This window comes from Brassica rapa, unplaced genomic scaffold (assembly GCF_000309985.2).
Source record: "Brassica rapa cultivar Chiifu-401-42 unplaced genomic scaffold, CAAS_Brap_v3.01 Scaffold0341, whole genome shotgun sequence".
NCBI lineage: Eukaryota > Viridiplantae > Streptophyta > Magnoliopsida > Brassicales > Brassicaceae > Brassica > Brassica rapa.
Window position 1 is genome coordinate 49,566 of NW_022610283.1, and position 19,281 is coordinate 68,846.

The 19,281-nt window shown below is 35.2% G+C and overlaps 3 protein-coding genes and 2 long non-coding RNA genes across 5 annotated transcripts; 2 read left to right on the forward strand and 3 right to left on the reverse strand.

Moving 5' to 3' along the window:
- Window positions 1–1,484: 1,484 nt before the first annotated feature.
- LOC117130169 lies at window positions 1,485–3,269 on the reverse strand. Its single transcript, XM_033283207.1, has one exon. It carries the CDS (start codon window positions 3,267–3,269, stop codon window positions 1,485–1,487), a length of 1,785 nt encoding a protein of 594 aa, XP_033139098.1.
- A 1,605-nt stretch (window positions 3,270–4,874) lies between these two features.
- On the forward strand, window positions 4,875–5,365 carry LOC117130172. The gene is made up of 2 exons (XR_004453628.1): window positions 4,875–5,081; window positions 5,162–5,365. It is a non-coding gene; the product is annotated as an uncharacterized LOC117130172 (long non-coding RNA).
- Window positions 5,366–5,646: 281 nt separating this feature from the next.
- On the reverse strand, window positions 5,647–6,775 carry LOC108870362. The gene is made up of 2 exons (XR_001956876.2): window positions 6,634–6,775; window positions 5,647–6,553 (listed from the first exon to the last, which is right to left on the reverse strand). It is a non-coding gene; the product is annotated as an uncharacterized LOC108870362 (long non-coding RNA).
- Window positions 6,776–10,680: 3,905 nt separating this feature from the next.
- Window positions 10,681–12,225, forward strand: LOC117130170. The gene is made up of 2 exons (XM_033283208.1): window positions 10,681–11,297; window positions 11,663–12,225. The coding sequence occupies exon 2, from the start codon at window positions 11,665–11,667 to the stop codon at window positions 12,223–12,225; it is 561 nt and encodes a 186-aa protein (XP_033139099.1). The 5' UTR covers window positions 10,681–11,297; window positions 11,663–11,664.
- Window positions 12,226–12,387: 162 nt separating this feature from the next.
- Window positions 12,388–14,173, reverse strand: LOC117130171. The gene is made up of 2 exons (XM_033283209.1): window positions 14,075–14,173; window positions 12,388–13,986 (listed from the first exon to the last, which is right to left on the reverse strand). Exons 1-2 carry the CDS (start codon window positions 14,171–14,173, stop codon window positions 12,388–12,390), a joined length of 1,698 nt encoding a protein of 565 aa, XP_033139100.1.
- Window positions 14,174–19,281: the final 5,108 nt, after the last annotated feature.

The following is a 19,281-nucleotide window of genomic DNA, read 5'->3' on the forward strand; positions in this document are numbered from 1 at the left end:
GAAATCAACGGCGAGTGCAGACGCCACCGGTGGAACCCGTTTCTCTTCTCCTACCGGTGGAATCCTTTGTCTTCTCCTACATATTGAAGGTAAACACCAACGTTCTCCATCCAATTTCAGTCATAAAGTTTGTTCCTTTCTCCTTCTTGTTCTAATACTTTTCTATGGATCTCTGGATATCTCGACAAACAAAGGCGATTTCGGAACTTCTCTTGGTCATTGGTGAAATCGAGTTTGGCTTCAACCTCCCCGCCTCTCTCTTTCTCCGACATTGCTAGAACATAAGGTATGTTCTCGATACTTCATATGTCAAGCGGTTTGAGTTCTTCATTCGGGTTTGAAGCTAGCATTTCTCTCTTTCTTTATCCGGTTCTTTATTGCATTTCTCTGTGTTTGAGTTCTTCATTTGGGTTACTCTTTTTATGTTCGTTTCTTAGGATTTTAAGTGTTGTTAACTGATTATATGAACAGATTTCGATTGTGAATTGGCTTACTTTGATTAACTGATTTCTTTTGTGAATTGATTTCGTTTATCATGGGCTGGTTTATTGATTGTGAATTGGCTTACTTTGATTAACAGATTTCTTGTGTTTGTCTCTGCTTCAATCAATTTCAGTCTTTAACTAGAATCAATTTTTTTGTCTTTTCTAGATATGGAGTTAGAGCTACCTAAGCGAGTGTATGCAGAGGGTTTAGAACCTCAGGTGAAGAAGATCAATAACTGCTGCCGCATGGAACTTATCAGAGATCTGAAGAAAGCTATTCCTGCGGAGTACGATGATGTCAAGATAGATCCTGCTTTCAAACATATCATGGCGATTACGGAAAATAACCTCAAGTTTTCGGGAAAATTGGTGGATAGCTTCTTGTGTAAGCAGCTGATTACCTCGAAGATGCATGAGAAGTGGTTTGTATTTGCGAGGAAGCCTCTCCGGTTTTCGCTTCAGGAGTACCACGCTGTGACAGGCCTCAAGATCTCGCGGGAAAGTAGCTGTGACGTAGTTAAATGGAAAAGTGATGGCGGATTTTGGAGTGAACTACTAAGGACAGGTGGTAAGATCACCTTGCAGTCGATCAAAAAGGTGCATCTACAAGAAGTTCACAGCTGGTCTCGGCGTGATAGGATGAGGTTGATCTACTTGTGTGTGATAATGGGTGTGGTGATGGGGAGAGATGAGAAGGTGAACATCCCTCATATGTACATCAAGCTGGTGATGGATCTTGAGAAGCTTCAGAACTTCCATTGGGGTCTTCACTCCTACGACTTCTTACTGAGTTCCATTGAGAAGGTTAGGAAGAAGTTGGGTAAGAAGAACAGCTACATTTTCGAGGGGTTCTCCTATGCGTTCCATTGGGGTCTTCACTCCTACGACTTCTTACTGAGTTCCATTGAGAAGGTTAGGAAGAAGTTGGGTAAGAAGAACAGCTACATTTTCGAGGGGTTCTCCTATGCGTTCCATTGGGGTCTTCACTCCTACGACTTCTTACTGAGTTCCAACTAAGCAGTCGAATTTATCACCTCTAACAAGCAATCGACCAGCACTGACAGGGTAAACTACAAATGTGGAGCCTTTCCCGATTCTCCTGTCTATCTTCTTCTCTACATCTTTGGTCAGAGGATGTTTATGGTTTGAACTCAGTTTCTTACGCTCATAAAACCACCGTGTCAACATTTCCCTGATACTGTCTAACAAAGGGATGACTGGATACTCTCTCGGTGAACGCAAAGCAGAGTTGATAGATTCAGCAGGATTGGTTGTCCTTATGTCGTATCTGTATCCAGGGAATTGACATCTAGCCCATTTTTGCACATCCGCTTCTCTAAGGTAATCTCCAATTGCCGGACTGATATTACACACAGTAGCAAATGTCTTCTCAAACTCAGAAACTCGATAAGCCTTGGATGCCTTTGAAACCAACCCAGCAAGTCCTTTCCCATGGAAATATGTGACCACATTATTCAACAAATGATGAATACAAATCCCGTGTCTGGCTGATGGATACACGTTTTCAATTGCCTTGGCGATAGACCCATGTCTGTCTGAAATAAAAGCCAAATCATGATCATCTGCAATGACAACCTTAAGTTGTCTCATAAACCATTCCCAAGAACGCTCATTCTCTGAGTCGACTATTCCAAACGCAATAGGATGCAAATTTGAATTTCCGTCTAAAGCAGTTGCAACCAGTAAAACTCCTTTGTATTTATTCTTCAAAAATGTCCCATCGATCACAATAACCCGTCTCATGACTCTGTTAAATCCTCTTATTGATTGCGCAAATGCAATAAATAGGTAACGGAAATTCTCATTTCCGTCAATCTCATAGGATGAGTGTGTACCTGGATTAGCCTCTCTCAGCATGTGCAAGTATTTTGGAATTTTCCCATAACTTCTCTCTGGAATACCTCTAACTGCACTGATCGCATATTCACGCGCATCCCATGCTAAAGATTTTGAGATCTCACATCCATGATCACTACGCATAATCTGTATGATATCATTACATTTCGGCCCTTCCTTGACGCCTACATACTTATGCATAATCAGACTGCCTATAGTTTTTGCTGAAGCAGTCTTACCCGCTTTGGTTTTGCTTGAAGGTGCGCATGTATGTTTACCGACATACTTCTTGATCATGAAATATGTAGAATCCTTCAGACACTCTGCTCGAACACCCCAATCGCATGCATTATCCGCACATCTAACATACCAAAGTTGTCTATCCGTTTTGATAACCTGGTAGTCAAAGTTATGCTTCATTGCACACATCTTGAAAGTCGCCTTCAACAAAGTTTTGTTCTTAAAAAATTGTCCGACCTTAACAACATGGAGCAGAGAAAAATTTGACTTTTTATGTATGTTCTCTTTTTCAGATATCATGGTATCAGCATCATAGTCCCCATCCTCGTCAACTGCGACTCCTTTCCGCTTTTCATTCTTCTTCTTCCCCTGCGTCTCAGCATACACAGGAGCTGGTTCGCCCCCACTGTCAAACAAGTTTTCTTTCTCTTCATGAGTACATGGATCAGCTGGCGTTTTGTTAAGATCAAAGGCTTCTTTATTCGGATTCTCAGCCTTGGCTTTACATGTGACACACAATCGAGTAGAAGCACTCTTTTGACCAAATCGAACAAAATTATGAAGCTGACGATCGTTTGCAATGATCACAGGTGGACATCCTGAAGTATTGATCAACTCAGCAGGTAGATAACTTAACTCCAAATCGGCTATGATTTCTTCTTCCATACCAAAATCCTCCAAAACCATCCTTTTTAATTCATCTAAAGTACAATTTGATTCCACTAACAGTAGCCTACCCCCTTTGCCATCAGCCGAAAAAATCCATCCCGTAGTTGCACCTAATTCCCAAAGACCACATGTTGTATAGATATGCATCTAATCTAGAACAAAAGTTTCTGAAAATCAAAAGAGAAACTATGAAAAAATTATAGATTCATGAACAAGAAAGGCAAAATCGTTTTTTTTTTTTAAATTGACAAAGAAAATCGATCATAACCATTTTAGGAAGTTAGAATATTTTTAGAATATTTTGTTAACTGACTTTCCTTTATTTTCGCCAAAAACAGGTGATTTTATTAGTAGAAGACACCTTATACAATGCGTAGAACCATGAAAATAATATAGAACTAGATTTTGACCCGCGCACCCGCGCGGGTTTTGAATTTTATTTTTGTATTTTAAAACTATTTAATGATATTCTTAGACATATAGTTTATTTACATTTACATGCTTTTAGGTTCCTACAAACTTTGCCGGAAAGAAGATAGTCCGATTCAAACCCCCTCTACAAATGTATAAAAATCGAAATTGTATTAAATTGGACTGAGAATATATTTATCAGTTACTTTTTATTTATTTATTTCTAAATTTAAAACCATATTAGAATTTTTAATATTTAAAAATTGCTTTATATGAAATGTTATTAATAAAAAAATTATTTATTGAAAGTTGTATCCTCTAAATATTTATATTTGACTAAACTAATTTAGATAATACTATATTTACTATAGATTATCTGTTTGTAATTATTGAATGTATCTATCTTAGTAAAAACTTCTTTGACTATAGATTATTTGTATGTAATTATTGAATTTATCTATCTTAGTAAAAATTTCTTTCTAATAAGTCTTCTTAACATAGAGTGTCTTTTGTAAACTTTTTCTCTTTTCTCTTGCTTTGTTTTATACCATCTCAATTCAAAACTATTATTTAGTTGTTAAACGAAATGATTTTAGAACTCAAATGTAGAGTACTTTTATATTGATTTTTTTTGTTTAAGCAGTTCATATAAAGTTTTTTAATATATTTATTTGAATAGAAATTATATTAAAATCTGAAATTCAATAAACAATTTTGTAATTTTTTACATAGCAATGTAACATATTTCCATATTATTTCAATATATACATCGTAATATAAAATTTTATAAGTTTTACTAATCACTTTTGTACATGTAATGTATGAGTTAAATAATTGGGCCATAGATGCAAACATTTAAACAAAAGGTCCAACCTAAGCCCAATTTTAATTAACAAACAGATTAGTCCGGGAAAAAAAAGCTTGCAAACAAACCTAATCTTTTTTTTTTCTTCTGAGTATGCTTCCTTTTTGTCGTTGAAGCAAAGGGGAATTTTCATTTTTTCCGTTCATCTCTTTACCACGGTGCTGCTTTTTATCCGAGATCAAATCAAGGAGCGATTTTTTTATGAGGAAAGCGAGGATTCAATCTCTTTGTCTCTGCTAACCTTAAAATACTTAAGTGATTCAAAGTTAGTCTACATATATTTCCCTTTCGATTATGAGATCTGGTTACTTAGATGTATTGATTTTTTGTTTGTTTCATATTTATATTTATATTAACTATGAGAGATCGTTGTAGATTGGAGACTAATCTGTAGCTTGAAACATGCAACCAGCAATGAAAGCAGAGGATGATGAATCAGTGAGGATGAATGGAATTGTGTGTTCAAGATGGATCGTCTCAAATAATATACCGTTCGTAATGAAACAAAAACTCGAAATTTTGAATCCAGTGAATCAGAATTGAGGATCTCTAAGGTTTTTCATGTCCTCACAGTTGGGAACTTTCATATTTGTGTGTTTGTCTAATATCTCTGTAAATACGAATAAATGTGCAGATTTAATCACCTTGCAGAGATCAACGGAGCAAAGGATGAATCTTTCTATTAGGCAGATGATACACAGAGATAAAGTTCCCAAATTTTATTATGGTCTGTACGCATATGAGGTAACAAATACACTGTCATGTATTATTCTTCTTTCTCAATTCATTGTGTATGGTGGTTTGTAAATAATATATATGTGTTATTTGATTTGCATGATTTCAAACTTTTGGAGAACGAAGACCAGACTCTGATTCCAAGTTTAGACAACACATTTGTCGACCACACTTCAGATTACAAAACACAGTTAGTAAATTCCATTATTTATTTTAGCTATTAGGTGAATGAACTATCAATTGGCTTTTTCATTAGATGAAAGCAACTTAGCAGTATCTAGGATTTCGATCAAGTTATTTTGTTGGTTTAACTATATCTGGTAGCTTTTAACTTGATTGATTGAAGAATATATTTGTTAATATTGTGAATGATTGTGTAAAAAATAGTAGAAAAATTTAACACTTAATTGTTTGAAAATAGCAGAATAAATAGAGTATGTCTTGTCTAAAACTCTAGCTAATGCATACTTATTTGAATCAAGTGTTTAATAAATAGATGAAATATAGATTGACAACAACGCCAAATCTCTTCTTCAACCATCACATGAAACCAATTATGCTGAAGTCTGAAACCTGCATTCAAAAACAGAATCTTTTTTTTTTTTTTTTTTTGGAACAAATTCAAAAACAGAATCAATTTATAATTTATATAGAAAAATAAACGTGTATACAGTGAGTCTATCATTCCAAGACATATCAATGTAACAAAACCATCAGGAAAATATAAAAAACCAAAACCAAAGTCATAAAACAATAAATTAAAAATCACAGCAAAATAACTCTTTATTAGGTGGCCAAATCATCACTAATCAGTCTTTGTCTTCTCCTTCTTTATGATCTTTGTGCATAACCTATTTGAAGTGGATGTCATGTCCATTTGATCACAGTCATCTTCCTTATGCTTGTTATTTGGGGTTGAAAAATCTTCAGATGAGTTCTCATTGATACCATCTATCCCAGGAAACTAAAAACATATGAAAAACACATTATGTTAATTTGAACATAAATATTAATGTAAGCCGCATGCTTCATAAAGTAGTACAATATGATAACATAGGGAGGGTTCTATCACTTACATCTCCACCAGATAGAGTTGACGACATTGTCTCAATTAATGAAACTGGTTCTGAGATTGATTCGATTCTCTGAATATAATCTCCAGACCATACCTCAGAGACTTTAAAAGTGTCAGATCCGTTTGTTACATTGTCACTGGTTATGGCTAAATCAAAACAAAAATATTTACCAGTCAAGTCTTGAACAGGCATAGGATGTATTTTTGGGTCTTCATCTGTTACACATAAAAGCAAATTTAGCTGGTTAATACATTCAACTATTAGCCAATATATTAAAATGTAAAAGTAAAATTACCTCATCAAATGAACCATCCCAGAGTTCAACAGCCTTGCTACCAATAATTGTTGTAGCTACAGTGTCGAGAAGCGTTAATTTGCATGTCTCAGTGTCATCTTTCACATACCAATGAGAAATTTGGGTCCCAGCTTTCCATTGAAAATCTCCTCCAAAACTGGTGAATTGTTTCCAAGAATGAATCAGTTTGAGAGTTAGACGCCATTCCTCTCGGTAAGGTTTGAGATCTTTAATAAGACGCATTTTTTTTTCATTTGACATGTCTGCCGTAAGAGGTGGATAGGAAGTCTATAATTGTAGTGTCAATATATATAGATGGGTGAAGTAATCTAGGTTAATCGTAATTTATGGTGAGGATAGGTATATGACCAATATTTTCTCTTCTTTTATTTTACACAGTCGTATATTCTTATTCAATGCTAGATACTATAAACTTTTTTTCCGTAAAAGATGGTAACAAATTAGGGAAGTTACATTTAATTTTGTATTTTTAGAATATCTTGCTAATCAATCAATTATTTATTGTGTGCATTTTACGTGGGGAAAAATGATGAAGAAAAGAAAAAAAAAGGGTAATATTTGATTTGTTAGAGGGAGTCGATTTTTGGGGGATTTATTTTTTTAATTAGTTGGGCTATAGGAGATAAGAATGATAAATTTACACCCAAAAACTTTAATTTAGTCGATGGACTTAAAAAATACAGGTATGTATTGGCTAAATCTCTTTTTAACACTACAATCCAAGATTCCAAACAATCCTCTTTTAACATAGATATCAAAGTTTCCAAACAAACCCTTTTTGTACTTGAGTTTTAATAAGATAGACTAGAACTTGACCCGCACTCCCGTGCGGGTGTTTGATTTAATTTGTGTTTAACATAAAATCATAAATCATTGGTTTGATTAAAAAATTCCATATATATTTTTTATGTTTTGTAGTGTACATATAGAGTAGAATCGTCTATGTAATCTTTCTCATATCATAATTGTAATATCATAATAAATCCGTTAAAAAAATAGAATAAAATATATTATCTTATAATAGAGATGTTTGATAATAATTTTTTTTATTTGTACATAATATTATATCATTTTTTATAACTTAATGTAATTTGATTTAATTGTATAATTCATATATTGACCTGTTGTTTTTCTGTTAAGGAAAACATGCCTAAAATTTAATTTTTGCTTTAGTTTTCTATGAATTATTATTAATTTTATGATATTTTATTTTCTTGAAAATTGAACTCTCGAAATTTTTATATTTGACTAAACTAAATAAAGTAATACTATATTTAAAATTCTTTTATATAAGATATACTATATATTTTAGTTTTTTTTTTCACTATAAAGAAACAACAACCATTGTAATTAATTAATTTAAATTATTTTTAAATGTAGTGGCAGAATCTATAAATAAAAAATACAAAAAGAAAATATATAATTTATAATAAATGCAATGACTAAATGTGTAAATAAAAAAAAAGTAATTAATCTGCTATCCATGTTTCCAAACAATTCTCATTTATGTTTTATCCTTGTTTCTAAATAATTCTCATTTATGTTTTATCCATGTTTCCAAACAGTACTAAAAGGTACTTCAGTTTTAATAATATAGATGTAATTTCTACCTTCTTTAGACGTTTGTGTAGTTCTCAGATTTCACGTTCGATAAATGTTAGAATACTTGTTAAAAGTAGAAACTGCATTTTTCAGAAACATAGATATCTTTACAATTAGTAGAATTCGCATTCCCCATATTTAGATATTGAATCAAAAGTAGTTTTTATGTTCCAAAACAAGTAGATGTACATGTTTATTCTGGATTTTGCATTCTACTAACCCAATTTCCGTAGAAGATGAATTCTACTTTTAGTAGAACGCAAATTGGAAATTCTATTTATCAAGTTTTTGAAAAAATAAAAAATATGTCCTTGTGTATATTGGTGTTCCATTAATAGTTTATAATTTTAATAATTTTTTTGATTCATAAAACTATTTATTTTATTAAGTTTCAGAAATAAAGGGTAAAAGGGAGATAAAATGGACAAAGTTGAATTTATACCATAGGGACAACCATTCTGTTTTTTTATTCTGTTTTGGCAATTTTTCCATTAATTACCACTTATGCAAAAGTTATAAACTAAGCTTGAAAATATTTTATTTTTCTTTTCTGATGCAATCACGAAATGAACCAACTAATATGATATGAAACAATAACTAGGATGATTTCTTTTGGCTTTTAAATTTATGGATGCAAATGAAAAGGAATCAAATTCAAAACAGCACTTTTTATGGGATTTTCTTTTATGGAAACTAATGAATGCAAACACTTTTCTTTTGGGATTTTCAATTTTAAATGAATCAAACAAAACTTTTTCTTTTCTTTTTCGTTGCTTTAAAGTATGATGAACAGCAAGAACAAAAATATGCAGGAACAAAACTTGAAACAAAAAGAAACAGTTTTATGGATTTTCGGTTTATGAATGGAAAAAACAAATGCAAGCAAGTATGCGATGCAAGGATAGATATCACCTGAGTCAGGAGCTTAAGCTCTGATACCAAAATGTTGTAGGCACAGGGGGGCTAACCCACAAATGGGTTGAATGGTGGAACCAATAAATCAGATTGAATAAAACTATCACTTTTCATAGATAATTCTGTTTTCTCTTCTAGTGATGTTTCTATCAATGCTTTCTTAGTAGGGCAAACTACAGCAAAGTGTCCTCGTTTATGACATCTAGAACATGTCTGATCTTTTAAATCTTTAAATTTAGAAGACTTACCTTGGCTTGATGCCTCTTCTTTCTTTGGGTTTAAAATCTCATCATTCCTTGGACTTAAATCATGAACAACTTTTAAATCTAACAAGGACTTTGAGATCGTGTCTTTCTCAACTTCAGGACCTGTCTTATCATCATTGGATAAAGACAAGTGACTCATACCAGTGGGAGATGATTTACAAACAAATTTATCAAGTATAGGACTTACCTTGGCCTTTTCTTGAAAAATCAGTTGGTCTGGTTTTTCTTTGTGTCTGGCCAATGTGTCTTGGCTGACAAACTTCTTCTCCTCCATGGTCTTTGGGACCTCAATAGCTTGGTTTTGATCATAGAAAACCGTGGGCTTCTGGTTTGGCCGAATCTGGTCTTGATGGATCAAGCTTCTATTACCTTCTTTTGGTACATCTTTTCTTGCTTCTTTGGAACCATGAGTTGGATACCTCCTTGGATATAGTTCCTGGATTTAAGAACCTGTAATCTTTGGTGCAAACTCATATCTCATGACTTCCTTAAGAGCTCTCCCTGTTTTGATAGTTGGCTCTTTGTAAAACCATCTATCACCTTCTTCTTGTACCCACCATTCAAAGGCATCATCTCTAAGTTGTTCAATGGCATAAGCAAGCCTCTCTTCCTTCAAGATGTTGTTGTAGTGAAACCATTCATCAAGGTTCCTCTCCCATATTAGATAACCTCTTTTTCCTGAAAATGTAAAGAGTTTAATTTTATCAGCAAAAGAGTTATAATTAAATTGAGAATTAACAACATGATGTTTGTGGGTTTGAGAAGTTGGGGTTTGATTGATCCTTGAAGGATCTGGTGGCTTGGGCTCGACATAGACAGCCTCTGGAGCATCTCCAAATCTCCTTTCTCCTGGCTGTGGACGTTGGCCTTGTGCCTTCTTTCTTTTCCTCAGCTGTGCAATCAGATCAACCTCTTGCAAAGCTGTCAAATGTTGGTTCTGTTTGGCCATCTGACATTGGCCGTGTGTTTCTCCTACCATGGCTTCCTCAAAACACTCTCAAAGATCAAGTGAAGAAATGGGAAGGTCTGGTCGAACCAAAATAAATCAAGTGCACAATGCAATTTAAACTAAACCGAGAAAATATGCAATTACGAACCGAAATGAAATAAAGTATGCAAAAATTATTTTTCTTTTGGTTTTCTCAATGCAAACACGAAATGAATCAATATGATATGATAATAAAGACAAATGAAAAGAAAATATGGAAAGCAAATTAATCCTAATATTTGTTTTTTTTAAAAAAAATTTTCTTTGATGCAAACAATTAATGGGAAAATTGCCAAAACAGAATAAAAAAACAGAATGGTTGTCCCTATGGTATAAATTCAATCTAAAGTTGTCTCTATAGTATAACTTTCTTCATAATACCAAAACTAACCTTAAACTAATCCCATTATAAATGATTAATTGTATTTAAAAAATATGAAAATCAATTTGTTTAAATGGTTGTCGAATAAAAAAGAAAAACAAAGGGATTAAAACCATTCTGTTTTTTTTCCGTAACCCTAATAATTAAAACAATTTCTCCGCCTCTCTCTACGGCGACGACGAAGGCGATTGCGTCTTCTCCGGTGAAATCAACGGCGAGTGCAGACGCCACCGGTGGAACCCGTTTCTCTTCTCCTACCGGTGGAATCCTTTGTCTTCTCCTACATATTGAAGGTAAACACCAACGTTCTCCATCCAATTTCAGTCATAAAGTTTGTTCCTTTCTCCTTCTTGTTCTAATACTTTTCTATGGATCTCTGGATATCTCGACAAACAAAGGCGATTTCGGAACTTCTCTTGGTCATTGGTGAAATCGAGTTTGGCTTCAACCTCCCCGCCTCTCTCTTTCTCCGACATTGCTAGAACATAAGGTATGTTCTCGATACTTCATATGTCAAGCGGTTTGAGTTCTTCATTCGGGTTTGAAGCTAGCATTTCTCTCTTTCTTTATCCGGTTCTTTATTGCATTTCTCTGTGTTTGAGTTCTTCATTTGGGTTACTCTTTTTATGTTCGTTTCTTAGGATTTTAAGTGTTGTTAACTGATTATATGAACAGATTTCGATTGTGAATTGGCTTACTTTGATTAACTGATTTCTTTTGTGAATTGATTTCGTTTATCATGGGCTGGTTTATTGATTGTGAATTGGCTTACTTTGATTAACAGATTTCTTGTGTTTGTCTCTGCTTCAATCAATTTCAGTCTTTAACTAGAATCAATTTTTTTGTCTTTTCTAGATATGGAGTTAGAGCTACCTAAGCGAGTGTATGCAGAGGGTTTAGAACCTCAGGTGAAGAAGATCAATAACTGCTGCCGCATGGAACTTATCAGAGATCTGAAGAAAGCTATGCCTGCGGAGTACGATGATGTCAAGATAGATCCTGTTTTCAAACATATCATGGCGATTGCGGAAAATAACCTCAAGTTTTCGGGGAAATTGGTGTATAGCTTCTTGTGTAAGCAGCTGATTACCTCGAAGATGCATGAGAAGTGGTTTGTATTTGCGAGGAAGCCTCTCCGGTTTTCGCTTCAGGAGTACCACGCTGTGACAGGCCTCAAGATCTCGCGGGAAAGTAGCTGTGACGTACTTAAATGGAAAAGTGATGGCGGATTTTGGAGTGAACTACTAAGGACAGGTGGTAAGATCACCTTGCAGTCGATCAAAAAGGTGCATCTACAAGAAGTTCACAGCTGGTCTCGGCGTGATAGGATGAGGTTGATCTACTTGTGTGTGATAATGGGTGTGGTGATGGGGAGAGATGAGAAGGTGAACATCCCTCATATGTCATCAAGCTGGTGATGGACTCTTGAGAAGCTTCAGAACTTCCATTGGGGTCTTCACTCCTACGACTTCTTACTGAGTTCCATTGAGAAGGTTAGGAAGAAGTTGGGTAAGAAGAACAGCTACATTTTCGAGGGGTTCTCCTATGCGTTCCATTGGGGTCTTCACTCCTACGACTTCTTACTGAGTTCCAACTAAGCAGTCGAATTTATCACCTCTAACAAGCAATCGACCAGCACTGACAGGGTAAACTACAAATGTGGAGCCTTTCCCGATTCTCCTGTCTATCTTCTTCTCTACATCTTTGGTCAGAGGATGTTTATGGTTTGAACTCAGTTTCTTACGCTCATAAAACCACCGTGTCAACATTTCCCTGATACTGTCTAACAAAGGGATGACTGGATACTCTCTCGGTGAACGCAAAGCAGAGTTGATAGATTCAGCAGGATTGGTTGTCCTTATGTCGTATCTGTATCCAGGGAATTGACATCTAGCCCATTTTTGCACATCCGCTTCTCTAAGGTAATCTCCAATTGCCGGACTGATATTACACACAGTAGCAAATGTCTTCTCAAACTCAGAAACTCGATAAGCCTTGGATGCCTTTGAAACCAACCCAGCAAGTCCTTTCCCATGGAAATATGTGACCACATTATTCAACAAATGATGAATACAAATCCCGTGTCTGGCTGATGGATACACGTTTTCAATTGCCTTGGCGATAGACCCATGTCTGTCTGAAATAAAAGCCAAATCATGATCATCTGCAATGACAACCTTAAGTTGTCTCATAAACCATTCCCAAGAACGCTCATTCTCTGAGTCGACTATTCCAAACGCAATAGGATGCAAATTTGAATTTCCGTCTAAAGCAGTTGCAACCAGTAAAACTCCTTTGTATTTATTCTTCAAAAATGTCCCATCGATCACAATAACCCGTCTCATGACTCTGTTAAATCCTCTTATTGATTGCGCAAATGCAATAAATAGGTAACGGAAATTCTCATTTCCGTCAATCTCATAGGATGAGTGTGTACCTGGATTAGCCTCTCTCAGCATGTGCAAGTATTTTGGAATTTTCCCATAACTTCTCTCTGGAATACCTCTAACTGCACTGATCGCATATTCACGCGCATCCCATGCTAAAGATTTTGAGATCTCACATCCATGATCACTACGCATAATCTGTATGATATCATTACATTTCGGCCCTTCCTTGACGCCTACATACTTATGCATAATCAGACTGCCTATAGTTTTTGCTGAAGCAGTCTTACCCGCTTTGGTTTTGCTTGAAGGTGCGCATGTATGTTTACCGACATACTTCTTGATCATGAAATATGTAGAATCCTTCAGACACTCTGCTCGAACACCCCAATCGCATGCATTATCCGCACATCTAACATACCAAAGTTGTCTATCCGTTTTGATAACCTGGTAGTCAAAGTTATGCTTCATTGCACACATCTTGAAAGTCGCCTTCAACAAAGTTTTGTTCTTAAAAAATTGTCCGACCTTAACAACATGGAGCAGAGAAAAATTTGACTTTTTATGTATGTTCTCTTTTTCAGATATCATGGTATCAGCATCATAGTCCCCATCCTCGTCAACTGCGACTCCTTTCCGCTTTTCATTCTTCTTCTTCCCCTGCGTCTCAGCATACACAGGAGCTGGTTCGCCCCCACTGTCAAACAAGTTTTCTTTCTCTTCATGAGTACATGGATCAGCTGGCGGTTTTGTTAAGATCAAAGGCTTCTTTATTCGGATTCTCAGCCTTGGCTTTACATGTGACACACAATCGAGTAGAAGCACTCTTTTGAACAAATCGAACAAAATTATGAAGCTGACGATCGTTTGCAATGATCACAGGTGGACATCCTGAAGTATTGATCAACTCAGCAGGTAGATAACTTAACTCCAAATCGGCTATGATTTCTTCTTCCATACCAAAATCCTCCAAAACCATCCTTTTTAATTCATCTAAAGTACAATTTGATTCCACTAACAGTAGCCTACCCCCTTTGCCATCAGCCGAAAAAATCCATCCCGTAGTTGCACCTAATTCCCAAAGACCACATGTTGTATAGATATGCATCTAATCTAGAACAAAAGTTTCTGAAAATCAAAAGAGAAACTATGAAAAAATCATAGATTCATGAACAAGAAAGGCAAAATCGTTTTTTTTTTTTTAATTGACAAAGAAAATCGATCATAACCATTTTAGGAAGTTAGAATATTTTTAGAATATTTTGTTAACTGACTTTCTTTATTTTCGCCAAAAACAGGTGATTTTATTAGTAGAAGACACCTTATACAATGCGTAGAACCATGAAAATAATATAGAACTAGATTTTGACCGCGCACACCGCGCGGTTTTGAATTTTATTTTTGTATTTAAAACTATTTAATGATATTCTTAGACATATAGTTTATTTACATTACATGCTTTTAGGTTCCTACAAACTTTGCCGGAAAGAAGATAGTCCGATTCAAACCCCTCTACAAATGTATAAAAATCGAAATTGTATTAAATTGGACTGAGAATAATTTATCAGTTACTTTTTATTTATTTATTTCTAAATTTAAAACCATATTAGAATTTTTAATATTTAAATTGCTTTATATGAAATGTTATTAATAAAAAAATTATTTATTGAAAGTTGTATCCTCTAAATATTTATATTTGACTAAACTAATTAGATAATACTATATTTACTATAGATTATCTGTTTGTAATTATTGAATGTATCTATCTTAGTAAAAACTTCTTTGATTATAGATTATGTATGTAATTATCCAACAGGTGATTTTATTAGTAGAAGACACCTTATCAATGCTAGAACCATGAAAATAAATAGAAATGTAATTTCCTACCTTCTTTAGACGTTGTGTAGTTCTCAGATTTCACGTTCGATAAATGTTAGAATACTTGTTAAAAGTAGAAACTGCATTTTTTCAGAAACATAGATATCTTTACAATTAGTAGAATTCGCATTCCCCATATTTAGATATTGAATCAAAAGTAGTTTTTATGTTCCAAAACCAGTAGATGTACATGTTTATTCTGGATTTTGCATTCTACTAACCCAATTTCCGTAGAAGATGAATTCTACTTTTAGTAGAACGCAAATTGGAAATTCTATTTATCAAGTTTTTGAAAAAATAAAAAATATGTCCTTGTGTATATTGGTGTTCCATTAATAGTTTATAATTTTAATAATTTTTTTGATTCATAAAACTATTTATTTTATTAAGTTTCAGAAATAAAGGTAAAAGGAGATAAAATGGACAAAGTTGATTTATACCATAGGGACAACCATTCTGTTTTTTTATTCTGTTTTGGCAATTTTCCCATTAATTAAACCACTTATGCAAAAGTTATAAACTTAGCTTGAAAATATTTTATTTTTCTTTTCTGATGCAATCACGAAATGAACCAACTAATATGATATGAAACAATAACTAGGATGATTTCTTTTGGCTTTTAAATTTATGGATGCAAATGAAAAGGAATCAAATTCAAAACAACACTTTTTATGGGATTTTCTTTTATGGAAACTAATGAATGCAAACACTTTTCTTTTGGGATTTTCAATTTTAAATGAATCAAACAAAACTTTTTCTTTCTTTTTCGTTGCTTTAAAGTATGATGAACAGCAAGAACAAAAATATGCAGGAACAAAACTTGAAACAAAAAGAAACAGTTTTATGGATTTTCGGTTTATGAATGGAAAAAACAAATGCAAGCAAGTATGCGATGCAAGGATAGATATCACCTGAGTCAGGAGCTTAAGCTCTGATACCAAAATGTTGTAGGCACAGGGGGGCTAACCCACAAATGGGTTGAATGGTGGAACCAAGGTTTAAACTTGAAAACAAAAAGAACCGATTTTTATGAGTTTTTTAGAGTTTTATAATGCAAACAGAAACAAATATGAATATGAATCAAAAATGATAATATGAATAAAACAATAGAAAAGGGATAGATTGATGGAGATGGGATCTTTGTTTGCTGGATGTGACACTCTCAACAAGGATCAATGGATGGGAGATGAATGAAGATGGAACCGGTCTTGCTGGATGTGTATCACTCTCAAGATCGATTAATGGATGGAGATGGGATGATGGACGCCAAAAAGCTCTGTGAAAGGAGGCTTTGATAAGTCAAGTTGCTCCAGAGTTGTTTCTCACACACTCAAAAGACTTAGAACAATAGTTTTGACAAAACTAGAAAACTGAATAATTCATAATACTTTCAAAGATGGGTAATTTACAATGAACAAAGACTAGAGCTTTATACGCTCGACCAAGGACCCTCTAACAGTCATAAAAATGACATAAGGAAAGAAATAAAATCGAAATAATAAACTTGGAAGCAAAGGAATTGATGGCTCCATGAAAACTAGCCGTTGGAGGCTTTATGATGAGAATCTTGGCCAAATGAATGTAGATGGTGTTCTCATTGTATCTGGACGGTTTGAGGGGATAACTAAGCTTCCTGGGAACCTTCTTGATGGTTTGGAGGGTTCTGAGGCAAGAAGCTCCAAATAAGGCAAGTTGGGTTAATGAGGATCCTCCTCATCCTATATGGGCTGATGCATGGAATGAACTTGTCTGACTCTTCTGACCATTGGATGGACTTCCTGAATGCATAAATAGATCTCCTGGTCGCCAATGTCTGTTTTGAAACTGATTGAACCGGTTAGCTTCCAATTGAGGCAAGTGTAGAACTGGTTTAACCGGTTTTGGAGATTGATCATAATTTTATAATTCTGGGCCATTTCTCCTGATCTTGGGCTTTCTGGAACCTGAGAGATCCCTCTTGAATCCTATGATGGGGCTTTGGTTCAGGCCGCTCCTTCTTTGTGCTGGAATCTCCTTCTAAAGTCGGGTACCGCAGATGAACGGGCTGGAAAACTTCTGACTTGTAAATTCATACCTTCTTGCTCCGTAAATATTTTGGGCTCGATTCCAATTGGGCTGGACTCCTTCTTGAGTGTAAATCCAATAAATTTGGTTTCATGTTGAAAGTCCTTCTGGTTGTGGAGATATATACGCCTTTCACTGACCTCGGTCGATGGTACCTTCTAGATGGCCGGTTTGGACGGTTTGGTGAGACTCTGATTGAACTATGGATTTCGTGACCACAACATGGTTGGATTGGAATTGCTTGGAATGGATCAAACCCAAGATTGTCCAATCTTTCCATAAATAGCTCCGGTTGGATTTAAGTGATTCTCCATTGAACCGACTGATCTCCTGGGTTCTGGTGCAGCTAAGGACTTCTGGAATACCTCCGGATTGGTTGAAATGATCTCCTGATCGCCAATGTCTGGTTTGAAGATGATTGAACCGGTTAGCTTCCAATTGAGGCAAGTGTAGAATTGGTTTGACCGGTTTTGGAGATTGGATCATAACTTCATAATTCCGTGGCCATTTCTCCTGATCTTGGGCTTTCTGGAAAGCTGATAAACTTCTCTTGACTCCTATGATGGGCTTTGTTTCAGGTCCGCTCCTTACATGAGCTTAAATCTCCTTCTAAAGTCGGATACTCGCAGATGGATGGGCTGAGAAACCTCCGAGTTGTAAATTCATAACTTCTTTCTCCGTGAATATTTTGACCCAATTCCAATTGGCCTGGAATCCTTCTTGAGTTTAGAATCCATAAAATTAGCCTCGTGATTTAAACCCTCCTGGTTTGTAAGATATGGCATTTTTAGTGCACATATGTCCTAATTTGCGCCATGGCTGGTTGAGTAGGGCTTTGGGTTGACCTCTGGTTCAGTTGCTGATCTGATGACCACATCATCCCCTCCCTCTTGACAAGTTTTCGACCATGAAACTGTATAATCTGCACCAAGATAGAGCAAGTCAGCTTTCATTCTCTTTTGAGATTCTAAAGCCTTACCTTGGTATTGTTTTGGTTTTGCTTCTTTAAGCAATATGGACTGCATTGTCTCTTAAACAATCTTCTGGTCCATCACAAGAGTCACGCCGGTGGTTCTTCTTCTTTAAATTCTTGCTCCTTAAGTCCTGTTACAACACCCTTTGACAAAGACAAGTGCATTATACAATAATTTGGAACCAATAAATCAGATTGAATAAAACTATCACTTTTCATAGATAAATCTGTTTTCTTTTCTAGTGATGTCTCTATCAATATTTGTTTACTTGGACAAACTACAGCAAAGTGTCCACTTTTATGACATCTATAACATGTCTGATCTTTTAAACTTTTAGAGTGAAGACTTACATTGGCTTGTTGTTCTTCTTTCTTTGGACTTGGAATCTCTTTATTCCTTAAGTCATGGACAGCTTTTGATTCCAACAAGGATGTTGAATTCGTGTCTTTCTGGACCTCAGGACCTGTCTTAACATTCTTGGACAAAGACAAGTGACTCATACCAGTGGGAGATGATTTATAAACAAATTTATCAAGTATATGGACTTACCTTGGCCTTTCTTGAAGAATTGGTTTGTCTGATTTTTCTTTGTATCTAGCCAATGTGTCTGGGCTGAAAAGGTTCTTCTCCATGGACTTTGGGACCTCATAAGGTTGGTATTGATCATAGAAAACGGTGGACCTCTTGTCTGGCCGAATCTGGTCTTGATGGAACAAGCTTCTATGGCCTTCTTTTGGTACTCTCTTCTTTGCCTCTTTATACCATGGCTTGAAAACCTTCTTGGGTATCTTTCTCTGACTTCTGGTGAGGACGTGATGACACATATTTCCTGATCATGACATCTTTAAGATCTTCCTAGTTGGTGACAACCTCTTCTGGACTTTTACCATGTGTCTTATCTACTCTTTTCAACCATGAGTAAGCTTTTCCGGAAAGTTGCTTGATGGCATTAGCTAGCCTCTCCTTCTTTGGCACGCCATAGTATGTAAAGCAATCATCCATGGTTCTTTCCCCATGTTAGATACTCACTTGACCAACTGCTTCCTGAAAAAGAATAAATATTAACATCATCAATAGAGTTATAATCATGATAAGAATTATTTGAGTATTCATGAGTATAAGAAAGTTTGGTGTTTGGTGATCCATGAGGATCTGGTGGCTTGGGCTCAAC

Coding starts and splice junctions, on each gene's coding strand:
- LOC117130169 (XM_033283207.1), bottom strand. CDS start 3,269: ATGGTTTTGGAGGATTTTGGTATGGAAGAAGAAATCATAGCCGATTTG.
- LOC117130170 (XM_033283208.1), top strand. CDS start 11,665: ATGGAGTTAGAGCTACCTAAGCGAGTGTATGCAGAGGGTTTAGAACCT.
- LOC117130171 (XM_033283209.1), bottom strand. CDS start 14,173: ATGGTTTTGGAGGATTTTGGTATGGAAGAAGAAATCATAGCCGATTTG. Junction 13,987..14,074: donor ATACTTCAGGATGTCCACCT/GTGATCATTGCA, acceptor TCACATGTAAAG/CCAAGGCTGAGAATCCGAAT.